The sequence below is a fragment of the Plutella xylostella genome, chromosome 5 (assembly GCF_932276165.1).
Source record: "Plutella xylostella chromosome 5, ilPluXylo3.1, whole genome shotgun sequence".
NCBI classification, from domain to species: Eukaryota; Metazoa; Arthropoda; class Insecta; order Lepidoptera; family Plutellidae; genus Plutella; species Plutella xylostella.
Window position 1 is genome coordinate 6,675,462 of NC_063985.1, and position 14,586 is coordinate 6,690,047.

Below are 14,586 nucleotides of genomic sequence, written 5' to 3' on the forward strand. Positions count from 1 at the left end.
AGGTTTGTCAATGGGGATTGATGCACATTAAAGGGTTGTCGCGGGGAGCGGGGGCGGAGAGCCAGGTGTTAGTGCCCCCCGCGGCCCGGGACCGCAAGCGAGGCTGCATTAGCGCGCGGCGGCCGGTACGACTATCTAACTAAGGCCAATCAAAACCACTTACCCTTTCTTGTTCTTTCGATAAAGGTTATTAATTGCCGAACTTGAAATTTTGTACTTATTCTCAATCTGAAAATAAGCAAAAAAGGAACAATTATAATTATGTGCTTTATGTTTTTGAACCGAGACGTCTCGTCGATCGCGGAACGTATGTACGCTCAATAACCGGCCGTAGAATCGAATCCGAAAATTTTCCATAAATTTTCAAGAAAGAACAAAACAAACGCGTCTTTTGCAGCAGGTTACGGCCGCAGTGGTCGGGTGTTAATTACAACATGCAGTTATGATGAGATCGTGTGTATATTAGACGGGGTTATGAAGCGTCACATCGGTTACAGTACGGCGCCGCGGGGGCAGGCCGGCCGCACCGGACCGGCGCCCGCGGCGCACACGAAGCGTCTCGATTCCTTTCGTTTAATCAAAAATTTGGAGAAAACAATCAATAAACGAGCAATCAAATAGATCAGACGAGAAACCGAGAAAGCGTAAACCATCGCTCACTCGTGCCCTCCAGTTAGATAACTTCACCAAGGTTATGTTATAGTGCTTTATTAGCCACACGTTGTGATGGTTGTGATAACAAAATGACAAATAATTTTAACTAGATTTTATTCCGAAAACCTGAGGTTAATATTTAAACCTTGATAAACAAGTTGTTCAGTCAACATCCCTCAAATAAAATCTACATGGCAAAACATCACATCGCGTCGCTAGGGGGCGCTGCTCGCGGGGTGCTAAGCGGTACTCACGGCATGCAGCAGGCCCTGCGTGGTGGGCGGCGCCACGTGCAGCGGAGTGTAGACGTCGTCCGTGTCCTGCCGCACGTACAGCATGACCCGCTCGCTCAGCGGCGGCGTGGAGGCGCGCGCGCGCTTGCCCAGCACGCCCTCCAGCTCCAGCGAGTCCTTGCGGTCGCCGTACGGGGACAGGCTGCCCACCTCTGATCTGTACCTGTGGGCATAAGATACGTTAGTGATGTATGATAAATGAGTCAGATATGGATGAGTAAGCTTGGTCGCAATAAATGATATAAACTTTATTTTGAGTTAATTTTGCTGCGTAATATCTTTATCAATCTTTGTAAATAAAATTGGAAATACACTCATATCTACTAAGACTCGGACATGTAGGTATATTTTTTACGATCCCTCGTAAATCAATTCGGCAAAATAGCTGACCGTGTATAATTTGCATAAATTGTTAATGTAGCCGGCAAAAACGTGAGGCTATCGGTATAATCGTTATTCTGACAAAAAGCAAATGGAATTAGAGTCACTAGTTTGAGCTAGTATGTTGGGATGGTGAGCTGGGAGATGTCTTGAAGTAGCTCTTGATTCTGTGGACATGTAATAGATAAGATAGAAGTAGGTACGTACGCTGGCGCGTCTGGCGGGAAGTGGTTGTGGAACTTGAGCGCGGGCGCCTGTGGCTTGGCGGCGTGCAGCAGGAAGGGCGAGGCTCCCTTCAGATGCGCCTCGGCCAGCGCGGCGTCATCATGCCCGTAGAAGCCCTGGATGTCCATGCCCGTGAGCTTGTCGATGTCCTCGGCGGGGCTGAACAGCACGGGCGGCTTGCCCAGGTCCGCCATCGTGTAGAACTCGCTGCGCTCCGTCACAGGATGGTATATCTCGTCCAGTTTCTTTCTATTCGTCGCCGACATTTTCCGTTTCGCCGCTCTCCTCTCCTCGTCTCTTGTTTTTCTTTCAGCACCCTGTAGAGTTTGATAGGTTAGTTTGGTGTGTGAATCAATTAGCCGCAGTAACGCAATGGGTTTTGGATTGAAGATAGTTATTTATTTATTTTTTATTATTATGTAATTATTAGATTGAAATCACGTACCTTGTCACAAAAAACTTTAATTTGGCAGTATCCTCTGTGATAAACTTGTGTATCTCTCGGGTCCTCGAAGGTATCAATTTGTATGTGAAGTGGAAGGCCCTGGAAATAAACAAAATACTAATTAGTTTCAAATAATAATTAACCTACAGTAAATAAGCGTCGTGGGTATAAAGTTGTAAACTAAAAGATTAACATACTAATTAGCTATTGAAGTTCGCACTCGTATTATGAATTGTATCACAAAAAGCGAGCTGCGATAATTGCTATAAATTACAGGCTTAAGAAAATTATGCGAGTACTCGTATCAATCACTCAATTGCGTTAAATAAAACTTCTTAATTACATTTGAGGCAGGTACCTCGCCTCGCTCGGTGGACGCGGCCGCTATTATGGCAGCGTAGCGTGCTCAGTATAATTCATAATAAAATATAATACGCTGCTTTATTAATTATTACGGTACGATTATATCTTTACTACCTGAGTGACAATAATGTTATAAAATTATTGTCAACTCCATAAAGTAAATATTATTGACAACAAATAATCTAACAACGATGGTGACTAACTGATTTACTCACTACTATCGGAATACGTAAGCAAACATAAATATTATATTAATAAATCATAGACACTTCGAACTTTTATGTATTCTCTAGAAAATATTTAAAGACGCATATAATTCAAAGCTTAAGCACTTATGATAATGCAACAGCTGCAGTTTTCCTGTTATAGGATTTGCATATTATCTGCATTGATTATATGGCGTTTAACTATTTTGCTAAGAGAAAAAAATATACTCATGAATTCACTCACCTTTACTCCTTTTTGACTGCTGAAGTCTGTACTTAGACATTGGACCGCAATATTTATCTGAAAAAAAGAAAGATCATGTATAAAGTTGTAACACTTGTAACTAAAGATATTTGTTAGAAAATGGTAATAAATATTTTATAAGATTTATTTAAAAGCTACGTAGTTGTTGTTGATACATCGGAAGTTTATCGCGTCTAAAAACAACATTAGCTAAAGTACGTAAATTAATTACATTTAATGGCCGCCACAAGTCATTATTTATTTTAATTTCATTGACCACAAGGCTTTGTAGGCAGCAATCTAAAATAGGTTCTCGCTATCAGATTAGAATTTAGGGTTCCTTCCTTCTTAGAATCATGAATAAATTTGCTTCACCTATACTATGTGAAGCAAGCACGTATAATATGCACTTATCTATATTTTCATTAGACGTAAGCATTTTAAAAACTTCATTGCCATAACATTAATATAGTGGGTAACTGACCTTCCCATCGAAACACATTATTGAATATTGAGCTTGTATTTGAATAGTAAGTAAAGAACCCTGGTGGTGCGAGATGTGTTTTTTGTAATTTGAATATGCAAAGGCTGCACATTTGCCTTGACGCGGAGCCGAGGGCGGGGCGGGGCGGCGGCGGCGGCGGCGGCGGTGGCGGTGGCGCTCGGACTCTCATTACCGCGGTGCTGCAGCCGCCCAGCCTCTTCGCACCACCAACCTATCCCCTATTCAACCGTAATAAAGACCACTTCCCGATGTCCAGTGTACATAATTAAGTTTGCGTTACTGTATGTAAATGACCCCCTTGCGTTTTTCCTCGCCGACAGCGCGCCACCGATCACTGTCCATACGCATATTATCTGTCGCTAACAACTCGCATCCGCTGCGGTTTGTACCCAACAATAAATAATTACCTATATCGATAACTGACCGTCGCTGCACCTACGTAATTTCGAGCAATAAAAGATGTTAAGGTATCTCCGAGCGAGCACGCATATGTGGTAGCAGTGCTTAGTACGCACTGCACACACGGTAATGGCAAACTGTAAGTTTTTTAAATTACACGATGTTAAATTGGAGACGTAGTTATTACAAATTCCAATGCGCTGGGTGTTTTTCTTAAGCTGACTCATTTATTAAATGTCATGAAGGAACCGCACAAACAGTACCCAGTAGAGACACAATTAAGACTGGGTAAACCTACTTCTCACGCACTTATCAGGTACCTTTAAGTTTTTTTAATTGGTATGAATAATTAAACAGGATGTATACATGTTGTTTTCACGAACGGTGGTGCCCTAATTGTTATGCGTGAAGCTATACAGTGTTGTTTCTTAGATAATTAAAAGAACAGTTTCCTGAAGAACTTTACAATGACTTGACAGCAGCATTTGCAACAAAGTGAGCGATCGACAATAAGGTGGAACTTAATTATATTAACTAAGTACATTTAATATAACCATGTTTTTGTAAAATGAATAACAATTAATTATAATAATATGAAGAGCTTCTGAGTAGGTTCGATATAAACATGCACATATTTTTCCTAACAGTCGTGTCTGGAAGCGGCAAGTTGTAATTTAGTGCGCGGGCGCACTGACAGGAAGACACATTATCTCATTTGCGGCACGGTTTTGTGAGTATAATAAACCGTGCTCCATCAGCATTATATAATTTTGTAATCGTGGAAAAATCTAAACCAATGTATAGGAGTAAATTAATTTACGTAATTTTAATTTCCGTTTAAGACTTTTTATAGAAGGAACCTACTGTAAAAAGAAAGAGACTAGGTAAGTTGAAATTATACATAAGTAAGATGTGTACAGATGGTATATTTACCTTGGCGGCGCTCTCCAGCGGGTTCCAGTAGACGGCGATGGCGTTGTGCGACACCTCCTCGATGCAGCCCGCCAGCCCGATGCTGTTCTTGGTGTCTGCAACAAACCACCAAGTGTAAATCTCCTTCCCTTGTTTCATCAACTAACCGCGCGCTAATGGCGCCCAAGATTTCGATTAAGATATCAACGCACAATACGTCATCGGTGACGGAAATTTATTTGCTGGGCGTGAATAATCACGTGATCGGTTAGATTTATCAGAAATAACGATTGCAATGTGGTCATTTTACCACTCGACGTGTTGAATTAAGGTTCACAGCAATTTGCATGTGCCCACTCGACTCCGCCTTTACCCTCTGGTTTTATGTTTACTGCAAATAATATTTCATGATTTATTGTAAACAACCTCTACTCTACACTCACACTACCCGTGATATGAGGACCGAATGCTTGTATATTGTTTCCGGTCGCGTTATTGGTATCCGCCCAGTGCAATTGCATCTGATCTGAGCAAATTGTCGACAATGTCAGCATCGGCTTTATCGAGTCTCTCGTGCCGGTTTGTTGTCTTTCGTTCGGGAGACAAAGAGATTAATCTTTCAGCGTGAAATACATCGGTCGGAGGAGTTTATTGCTTTTGGGTGAATATTATCACGTAGAAAGGTTGTTAGTCAGCGGGCGCGTGGGCGCGCGGGTATCGGCGCGCGCGCAATCTGTGCGGGCGCGCTGACGGGTTTATGAGCCAGGGGAGGACGCCCGCCCTCACGCAGCCTTATTGTTTTAACTGGCGTTTACAAATTTACGAGTCTACTTGACGTCCTGCTGAGTGCCGAGTGGCTGACTTGTGCGTCTGCAATCAAACGGCTGCCACGACACCCGAACTACGCCCACACCTACACCTTTACGAAAGCGGTAATAGCGGACTGCGACACTATCCATCATGAGCATAGTGGGCGCGGCGCGACCAACTCTCATTTCTATGAAAAGTTAATCTAATTCGAGCTCAGCTTTTGATGTAAACCTGAGTTCATTACTCTGTGATAGGCCTGGCCTGACTTTCATGTTTTACATACTTTTGCAACATTTATCGCTTCATTGATTTGCTAATAAATTAGCGTTCCTTTAAGTTTTATTTCGTTTAAAAAAAGAAACAACCTGAATTTTATCTTTTAAACGTCAAAACAAAGAATAACACAAAAACAATCTGTGTAGAATCAGTGAAGCGTCCAGCGGAGACTGTCAAAAGAAATAAGGTTGGAGGTAAAGATGCACGCTGCAAGCGTCGGACACGCGATATACGAAGACTTGCAGGTAACCGGAGAGGGCATTATGCGGGCTCGCGGTGCGTTGCGGCCCCCGCCCCGCGCCCCGCGCCCCGCCGCCGCCGCCGCCCGCCCTCCGCACCGCGGAATGCTTTCACACGCCCGCGCACAGGTGTCAGGTGTCGCCCTTGACGTATCCAACTCTATCCTGTGCATCTTGCATCACGACCGCTAATGAATGTCAACTCTTGTCCCGAGTGCTCGTATTGGTCAATACAAACCGACGCAACTTTGGCCGCGAGATAAATAAAAGCGGCAGATTAAATCATGAACACCAGCCTGTGCTCTAATCACACGTACTGCCACAGCTCTTGATTAATACAGAGATAACAAAACACTATGAATATTCATGGCATTTTATGACAGCGTTTTTCTTTTTAGACGTTATATCATTTGATATAACACAATATCAACAAAGTAAAAAATAAAACTTTAACATCGAGATAAGTAAAAAACCTTGACATTAAACTTGGCCCGGCCGCGCGAATTAATGGCTTCCACGTTTTTATTTTCCTTGAGATTTAATTTATGGTCAGTGTTTGTGGCCGCGGCGTCACTCATTACAAATGCCACAGCCTCAGTTAAGTAATGTTAGAATGTATAAAGTGTCGTATATCAACGCTGTTTACTTGTATAATAATGGAACACGACGATTAATAAACATTCCATTGATGACGCCACGTTCCACTGCAGGTGCCTGGCGACACTGATAATGATGTTGCTGAGAACATCCACCAATCAATAAACTCCGCCAACTTTTGAACACTTCGATGGTAAATAAGACTCTTGCTGTATCTAGCACTAACATTATCAAGTTAAATATAAGAAGCCTTTAATTGTTCTCATTTCCATATTAATTGTTTAGTTAACTGCTAGACGACCGGTGAAGTTATCGTGTTTAATGTTATATGTGTACGTAGTGCGAGTCTTTGCGTCTCGGAATTATCAAAAATGACGATAATCGCAAGTAGAGGAGCCGGAGAGCCGCCGTCGCTCCGCGGCAATTAACATGCTAATGAGAAGGCTCCCCGATATCATCGCGGTAATTATGCCCCTGTGCGACTATATTGTAAGGTTGTTTATATTCCTTCTCTGCGACTTAGACGTCTCCGCTGCATACATTAACCATTGAGACAATATTACTGCAAGGCGAACCTTGAGGGTCAGCACATACCTAATATCGCAACTCCAAACGATATGATGGTATTTGGCCTCCCTATAATGTAGGTAAAGTCCAATTTGTAACCGAGTCCGACAATTCTCACGAATCCAAAATTTTACGATTTCCTGTTACAAGCGAGTTAGAATAACACATCATCGTAGAGTTGAGAAGCTCATCGTTATTAACATTTAATTTAATTTATCTTGGTTAAAAATCTTGAGTCAAACTGTGTTTTCATTATTATCTTGAATCTACTTAATGCTTCGAAGTTTTTCGTCGCACATGAGGTTTTTTGATGCTCTGGGTTTAAAGTGACATTGGCGCCTCGACGCATAGGTGAGTTTATTTTTAGTCGGGCGATTGATAGGTTCAGTGGACGGTGTGGGTCGCGCTTTATTTATGCAAAACTCGTAACGAGATGTAATGGCGGTACGCGGGAGCCGGCGGGGGTGGCGCGGGGCGCGGGGGCGGCGCCCGGGGCGCGGTAATTAGGCCCTCCGCCCCGCGCCGGCACGCAACCGCAGCCTCCGCCGTATCTGTGTCGCCCGCAGCACGATGCACTAGGCACATCCCGGCACGCCACCTTCCAGCTACACTCACACAAAAACAACGTCATTGTATTCATAAATCTTAATCTTCCGTCTAATTAACACGCGAGTTTGTTTACACACGATTGTGCCAAATGGTGTTTGAGCACAGGTGTCAGTAGCGAGGAGGTACGTACCGGCGTCGAGTATCCGCTGCTTGACGGAGTGCTGGCGCCCGTGCCAGAACTGCCACGCCTTGATCTCGTCCTCGGGGGACTTCTCCTCGCGAAACATCAGCATCACCACGCTCTGCAAAGATAAAACAGCTCATTTACTTATACATATAACATACGTAAAGAATTTACAACACAAAGTGTACGTCAGTTAGGTACTCATACAGTTTTACTCGTTTTTATTTTGTGTTACTTGTATTTCTATGTGCTTGTTGTAAATTATTTTAAAATATATAGTTGCAGACCAAGATAAGCCATCAAATTATAGGGGTGGTGTCGCAAGAAGCACCTGACGGAGGTGCAACTATGCTCTAATATTATTTATTGCCAGGTTTAAACGGCGAAATTACAGAATGCCGTGAGCATTTCGCGAACACATACGCATAACACGATTACTGGCCGCCATTTCCCAGCTATTACGTTAAACGAGCGTGATTACGTTGTTGCGATGAGCATCTTAATTTCATACGCATTTAAATACTCCTTGAAAAGAAGTATGTGAAACGTTTCGACCATTTCCGTTCGGTAAAAAAGTGAAATATGTTGTTAGATTTCTATGGACGAGTTAGAAAATGAAGTGAAAAAAAAGTGGCGCGCGCGAGGCGTGGTGCGACACCATATAGGGCTAACGACGAGAAAGCGCTGCGCTGATTGATGGAGCGCTGCTGGCTGCCCGCGCCGCGCCGCGCCGCCGCCGCCGCCGCCGCTGAAACTGCAGTGTCGCTACACCGAGCAACATTCGCACATTTCCATAACTTATGCATATTCACTAGAAGGAAAACCGAGATTGCTCGACAACTCCGCAACTAAGTAAGCTTAGTGCCCGCTCGTGGAAATGCTTGTCGTAGGGATTCATAACTAGAGTTGACAATCATAATAAAGATACTATTTTAGAGTAAATCTGCCAATTTACGACTCATTTATGTCATTGATCCGCGATGTGTTCTGTGGTGGAAGCGGGACATCGGCTTTCTCCGCGTCCGAGGCGCGCGTAGACCCAACGGAACCACGCATACTAATAGATGGTCGATATATAACATGGTAACGGTGCACTCCGCAGTAACCATCAATAAAAAGAATTTACAGCTTTTAGTATTTCCCAAACTAGCACCTGCTATCTTATCTAATTATTACCGTTATTAAAGTTTCACATTAAAATAATCTTGGTGATTCTGTTACCAAATCGAATTGGAACGACACCATTATTTCAAATACTTATCGGTTGCGTAAATATAATTTATTTACAATAAAATAAAGTGTCTCGGGCTAATAATGCTCTGTAGTTACCTTACTCTTAGTTGGATACAGCTCGTAATAGCTTTACGTAATTTAGTATCTATTTTAAGTTGCAATTGATACTGAACAATGTAGCTATTGTAGCCTGACAAAGATTCATGGTCCTACAACACTCTTAACTTGCTCCAATTACGCAATTTATCAAAAGCGTGGCTAACTACGGTTTTATTTACAGTTGGCAGTTGTCACTACGATACCTTTACATGTTTATGGACTATTTCAATATTAAATAATTTATTGAATATCTGCAAGTTACAATCATAATAAGAGTCTGACATTGCTGTTTATTTAAATAGATGAGTACCAATTTCAAGACAAGTAATGAGGCCATAGGTTATCATAATCTTAAAGTAATTGTCTCCTTGTTTACGAGAAACTGCACAGTGTCAGCTTCGGTGGAAATACTGATGAGTTGAGGAAAAAATATACTTAATACAAAAATTTCATCAAAAGTACATCAGTCGAGCCTTAATACGTTATCGGACTGACCGAGCGCTGCGGTTCATTTCTTTTGCTCTTTATTTTCGAAATGTAATGTACAGCGGCACTGCAGTAAAAAGAAATGACAGCCCAAAATAAGTGTAATATCAAGAGAACGACCACGGTGTCCCAGAACAGCGGGCAAAATTGCCACGATGTAATAACGGTGAAAATTAAGAGTTTCCGAGTAAAACCCGTGGGTCATCACCTCCATCTTTGTATATGTGTACACCATCCAACACCTTCTAGAGATTATGATACAAACAATTAGTCGTTTTTGATGCGGATGGCTCTCGTCCGCGGCTGCCACACCGTCACCGAAGCGCATTTCACAAGAGTACAGTTTCGGTCGCGGACCGTGGACCAGTTAGCTTCAACTTCTCGGACCGTCAATTAATTAATCGAGTGTATCGACACTCGACCCGATTTCAGGGGCGGTTGACAAACTGAGTTATCTGATTAAGCACGCTTTCTCTCGGCGTGTGTGACACGGCTCCGCCCCGACACTACTCCACTCTAAATTAATTTCATCACTCCTATATTTGAATAAGCGAGAATTTGCATACATATATTTGTTATTTATTACAACCAAATGATCACGCAACGCTGATATGTATCTAAGTACCACTGTGCGACAACGTGGAATAAATCATTCATCTGCTTAGTAACTACTTAATTAATTTGCCTGTATTTGGTTACATTAAACCAAAGACAACATTAGTGCTAATTAAAATATTTAATAGCCCACGAAATACATAATGTATAAGAAATTAACTTAATTAGTAGGTATGTTGGTTTATTTGTTTTGTTCCTCTCAACGGAAAATTGCTTACCTACTAAAAAGTCGACTTAACTTACTACGCTTACTACATACTTAATTGTAAGTTTACTAGGATCGACCGACAGTGATTTCTATAAAATATACTGCACTTTCATATAACATGAAAAGCTCTTGTCTGTAGGCATGTCAGATAAATGAGATAATTAAGATTGTACTATGGACGTGTAGTCGATTTATTTCAATATTGTTTTCTATTACTCTCTGACTGGTCGTCGTTGTTCACATGTATGAATAAGTAACAACAACATAACAATATCATCAAAGTATGCACAATTGCATGCGGTGTCGGTACGGTGTCGGCGTTTGTTTGAAAAATGGGTCCAATTTATTGACGTGTGTAGTTTACGCGCTTCTTAGTAACAAGTAGTGCGTGAAGATGGCATGTGGATCGTTATTATTCTCGCCTCATTTATTCGTAATTCGAATAAGCGTGAGTGAGTGAGGTAACACGTGGTGCACGGGACGAGGTGCGTGCTCGGCTCACAGTAGCTGCTCTGTAGGAGTCCCTCGTTAGGCAGCAGGCGCGGCGCCCATCCATCAGGCCCTATCTACTTTATGACAATTATTTATGTTCGCTGCGTGGCAAATCTATTTCGCTTACCGTTGCGCTTTATCGATAGCGCGCAGAAGTAATGTCCGCCGTCTCGATACGCAGTATCTGATACGGTTACGTCTGTTTGTTAAGTGCGCCAGTTGTTTGTGTTAGTTGTTTTAATGCCTAGGTTATTTGCTGCGAATGTTCTGTAGTGAATGTCGGTTTCAACATAAATTGTAAGCGGAACTGTGGGTGTAACTGCCGCGCGGGTGCCTAGACGCGGGCCGAGTGATTATTTCCACGTCAGGTGAAATATATCAATGGTCATTCTCGCGGACAAACAAAGCACCTAGCGTTAGCACCATGACTGAATTGTCAGTTGAGTGCGAGACAAGATCTCTGAATGTTTACTTCAAGGCGTGCCCTTAACGATTTGTCCTTCCAAGGATAACTTGTAGTCAGTCAACGGAATGCATGTAGCTTTACATACTTCAAAGTAAATACAAAACTATCAATACGAAACCAGCAAACGACAAATTAGTTTATTTAACCACCTATAATGTAAGTACAGTTTATTGTACATAGTAAAAATATTATCCATATAGGTATGTTATCGGCCACTATCACTATAGAGCTAGGCACGGCGGCGGCGGCGGCGGGCCGGAGCCGCGGGAGACCTCTCGGGCGCTTCCTCCCGACAAATTGCCCGACTTGGAACAACATCCGGCGATACACAGCGCTACCTATAATTGAATATTGCGCACGCACGAACGTATTAAGTAAATAGATTATCTTCGGCTTCAATAAATATAGATTAGATACCGAGCCATGATTGCATCTCATCTTGAGCATATTTCCATGATTGGCACTCGGACTTGTGCTAAACACCCGGAGATAGACCTAGATTCCAATAGGAGTTGACACACAAAAATAACGAGCTACGTGGGGCTGCTACGAATGCCTACGAAATAGCTACGAATTTCGTAGCAACTTCAAAACATGTGATATTATTTATGAATAACTTCCGTTATGAACAATGTAATGGTATGTTATTATTGGTCGATTGCATTAGCGCTAGCGCCCGGCCGGCGGTCGAATCTCGATTAAACCGGAGCAATCCCTGCGATCCGTCCACCGTCAGATTAACATCCGAAGTCGCGTCGTAACACTAATCTGCTTTAAATGTCGAGAGGAAACGTCAGATTGTGAAGTGCAGGGCGAGACGCGGCTTAAGCTGAGCCGCCTCCCGCCTGGAACACTTTCCATCACGCGTAATCGATTGCTCTCTATAAGTAACTGATTGTGTGGGTGTCACAACTAGACTCTATTTTATAGTGCAAAAATGTAGAAAGTTATCTGTGTGAGTCATTGATCATTTATCCAAAACAAAAATTCACCAATCTAACCTTCTGGTTAACATGTTCTAGGTAACAACGTGTCTGAGAATGTAATATTATAAAACTGTAAATGCTATTTTACTCTTATTGAGATTTTTAAGGTTCGACTTAATAGCTATTACTTTGATTATTTTGTTTTGCCTCCTAAATTATAATTGAATGAACCTAAGTCGGAATTACTCGTATATAGATTTATCAGTTGTGGCTACTATGATGGGGGCCTTAATCCTTGTGACACGGCGCCATTGCACAATGTCGCGGACCGCGGCTGGTCGCTGATTGGTCGCCGCGGCCGTCGCGCGATGCATATCAACGATTGACGCTAAATACGCACAAGCCGTGACACTTCCAATATCGAAAACAATGACGGATCTAACGTTATGTAACGCATTTTAAGTCACTATTCTAAAACTCAAATATAGTTTATCGGCTCAATACGGTATGCAAGATTAAGGCCAACTCGTTAAGTACGCGTCAAGCTCCGAATCAAAGTTTAACTGAAAGAAATGGCAAATGACGCAAGACGTTACGTTGTTTCAGTAGTTACGTTTGTATTACCAAATAAAACGCAATGTTTCGAAAGCGCGTAATATGGTTCTATCATATAGTATAGCATTACGCGATCCTGAAATCGAACGTGGAAAATTCATGCCCAGCGGAGCGGCGCACTCTCGGCGCAACCATATTTTTTACATCTAACATAATAAAAGTAAGAGTCTGATTAGACCAAAAAGTAAACAACGTAATTTATCGTCATACCTAAAGTTAGGCATCATTAAAATCATCTGTTCAAAAACAATCTAAAAAGTGAATTATATTTTTTTGTAAAACATGAGAATATGATTAATTACTATGTATGTACCAAAAACTAAATTTTATGCTTTATAAGAGCTATGAGTGAAACTTTTGTTTTTTTTTCAGTGAGGAAACGTTTAAGTTTGTTTCTGAATAATATGAAAGAACCGTTAATATTAGTGATGTATAATTCTGCAATTTGTAATAATGAAGTTTGAGCGGCTGGCGCGGGGGGCGCCGGCGGCGGCGGCGGCCCGGGGTGCTACGCCGAATTGAGACATCTCCACATGATTGATTACGAGCGTGATTGGCAACTTTGGTCCCACAAAGGATGTATGCAAATTGCGTGTTTTTGCACACGTTTTTTATATGAAACCTTTCATTGGTAGTGTTGCGTATGTTATCACAGGCGAATGGTTCGTGTGAGAAATATTCGATATGTCTCGGATGACAGCCCTTCACTCTGCGACGGCGGGGGCGCGGGGCGCGGCGCGGGGGGGTGCGGCGTGCTCGGAATACACCGACCATATCCCTCATCGTGCCCGGTGTAAAAGGCATCATTAAAGAAGGCCTTAAAAGGACAAACGGAGCAATCATTAAATTCGTAAAAACATTGTACTAAAAGAAAAGCTCCGTACTTTTTGCCGAACTTCCGAGGCCGAATACTTAAACATAATTACACGTTTTGTAACAAAAAATACCCACGCAAGAAGTGTTTTGAAATCAATTGGACAAATATTTAACTGGCTATATTTATCAGTTTACCTTCAAAATTAATATCCACATTACAGCGCTATCAGTTCGATTTCCTCAAACATTAATGGACTCATTTAAATTAAATCGATTGAAATGTCTGTTTTCCGTAAATAAGTGAGCAGAACTTCATATAGCAAAACGTCTCAGCGTCATCTTAAAACGATCGGAGTTGTGATTAATCAAGCACTAATCTTTTTACCTATTAAGACGGAGAAGTAAAGAACCCTTCTTATAACAAACAGATGCTCCTATATTCAGAGGTGATTAATTGGCACAACATCCCGTGATGGATGGCGCTGCTTTCACAACGCAAAACTGTCTCACGAGCAAAAAATAATATGTGCATTACGCATAGAAGACTTACTCAACCCTTTAAATTTAAAGTATATCGCTTTAAAATATAATCAATCAAATTACTTCTCTTATATCTAATGGAAAGCAAAGAAAGCTGCGTTCTTTCTTTTGGTTCGTGTGCATTAATCAAGACATCACGAAAAAGTTAAGCAAATATTTTGCATGAAATGTTAAGGTATAATTTTGCGAATTTCATACCCTACGGTTCACTTCAAAAACAGTTTGAACTTATTAAAAAGTT

At 41.9% G+C, this 14,586-nt stretch overlaps 1 protein-coding gene across 3 annotated transcripts in view; it reads right to left on the bottom strand.

Moving 5' to 3' along the window:
- LOC105389190 (protein grainyhead) overlaps positions 1-14,586 on the bottom strand; it is a 102,394-nt gene that overhangs the window by 2,671 nt on the left and 85,137 nt on the right. For 2 of the 3 annotated variants that reach the window (XM_048633301.1, XM_038113018.2), the window contains 7 exons: positions 7,856-7,967; positions 4,649-4,743; positions 2,812-2,868; positions 1,999-2,097; positions 1,536-1,870; positions 909-1,110; positions 164-228 (listed from right to left, as the gene is read on the bottom strand). In XM_048633301.1, coding sequence (XP_048489258.1) covers positions 164-228; positions 909-1,110; positions 1,536-1,870; positions 1,999-2,097; positions 2,812-2,868; positions 4,649-4,743; positions 7,856-7,967 — 965 coding nt within the window. The remainder of the gene's footprint in view (positions 1-163; positions 229-908; positions 1,111-1,535; positions 1,871-1,998; positions 2,098-2,811; positions 2,869-4,648; positions 4,744-7,855; positions 7,968-14,586) is intronic. The other variant, XM_048633300.1, reaches the window with a different exon arrangement.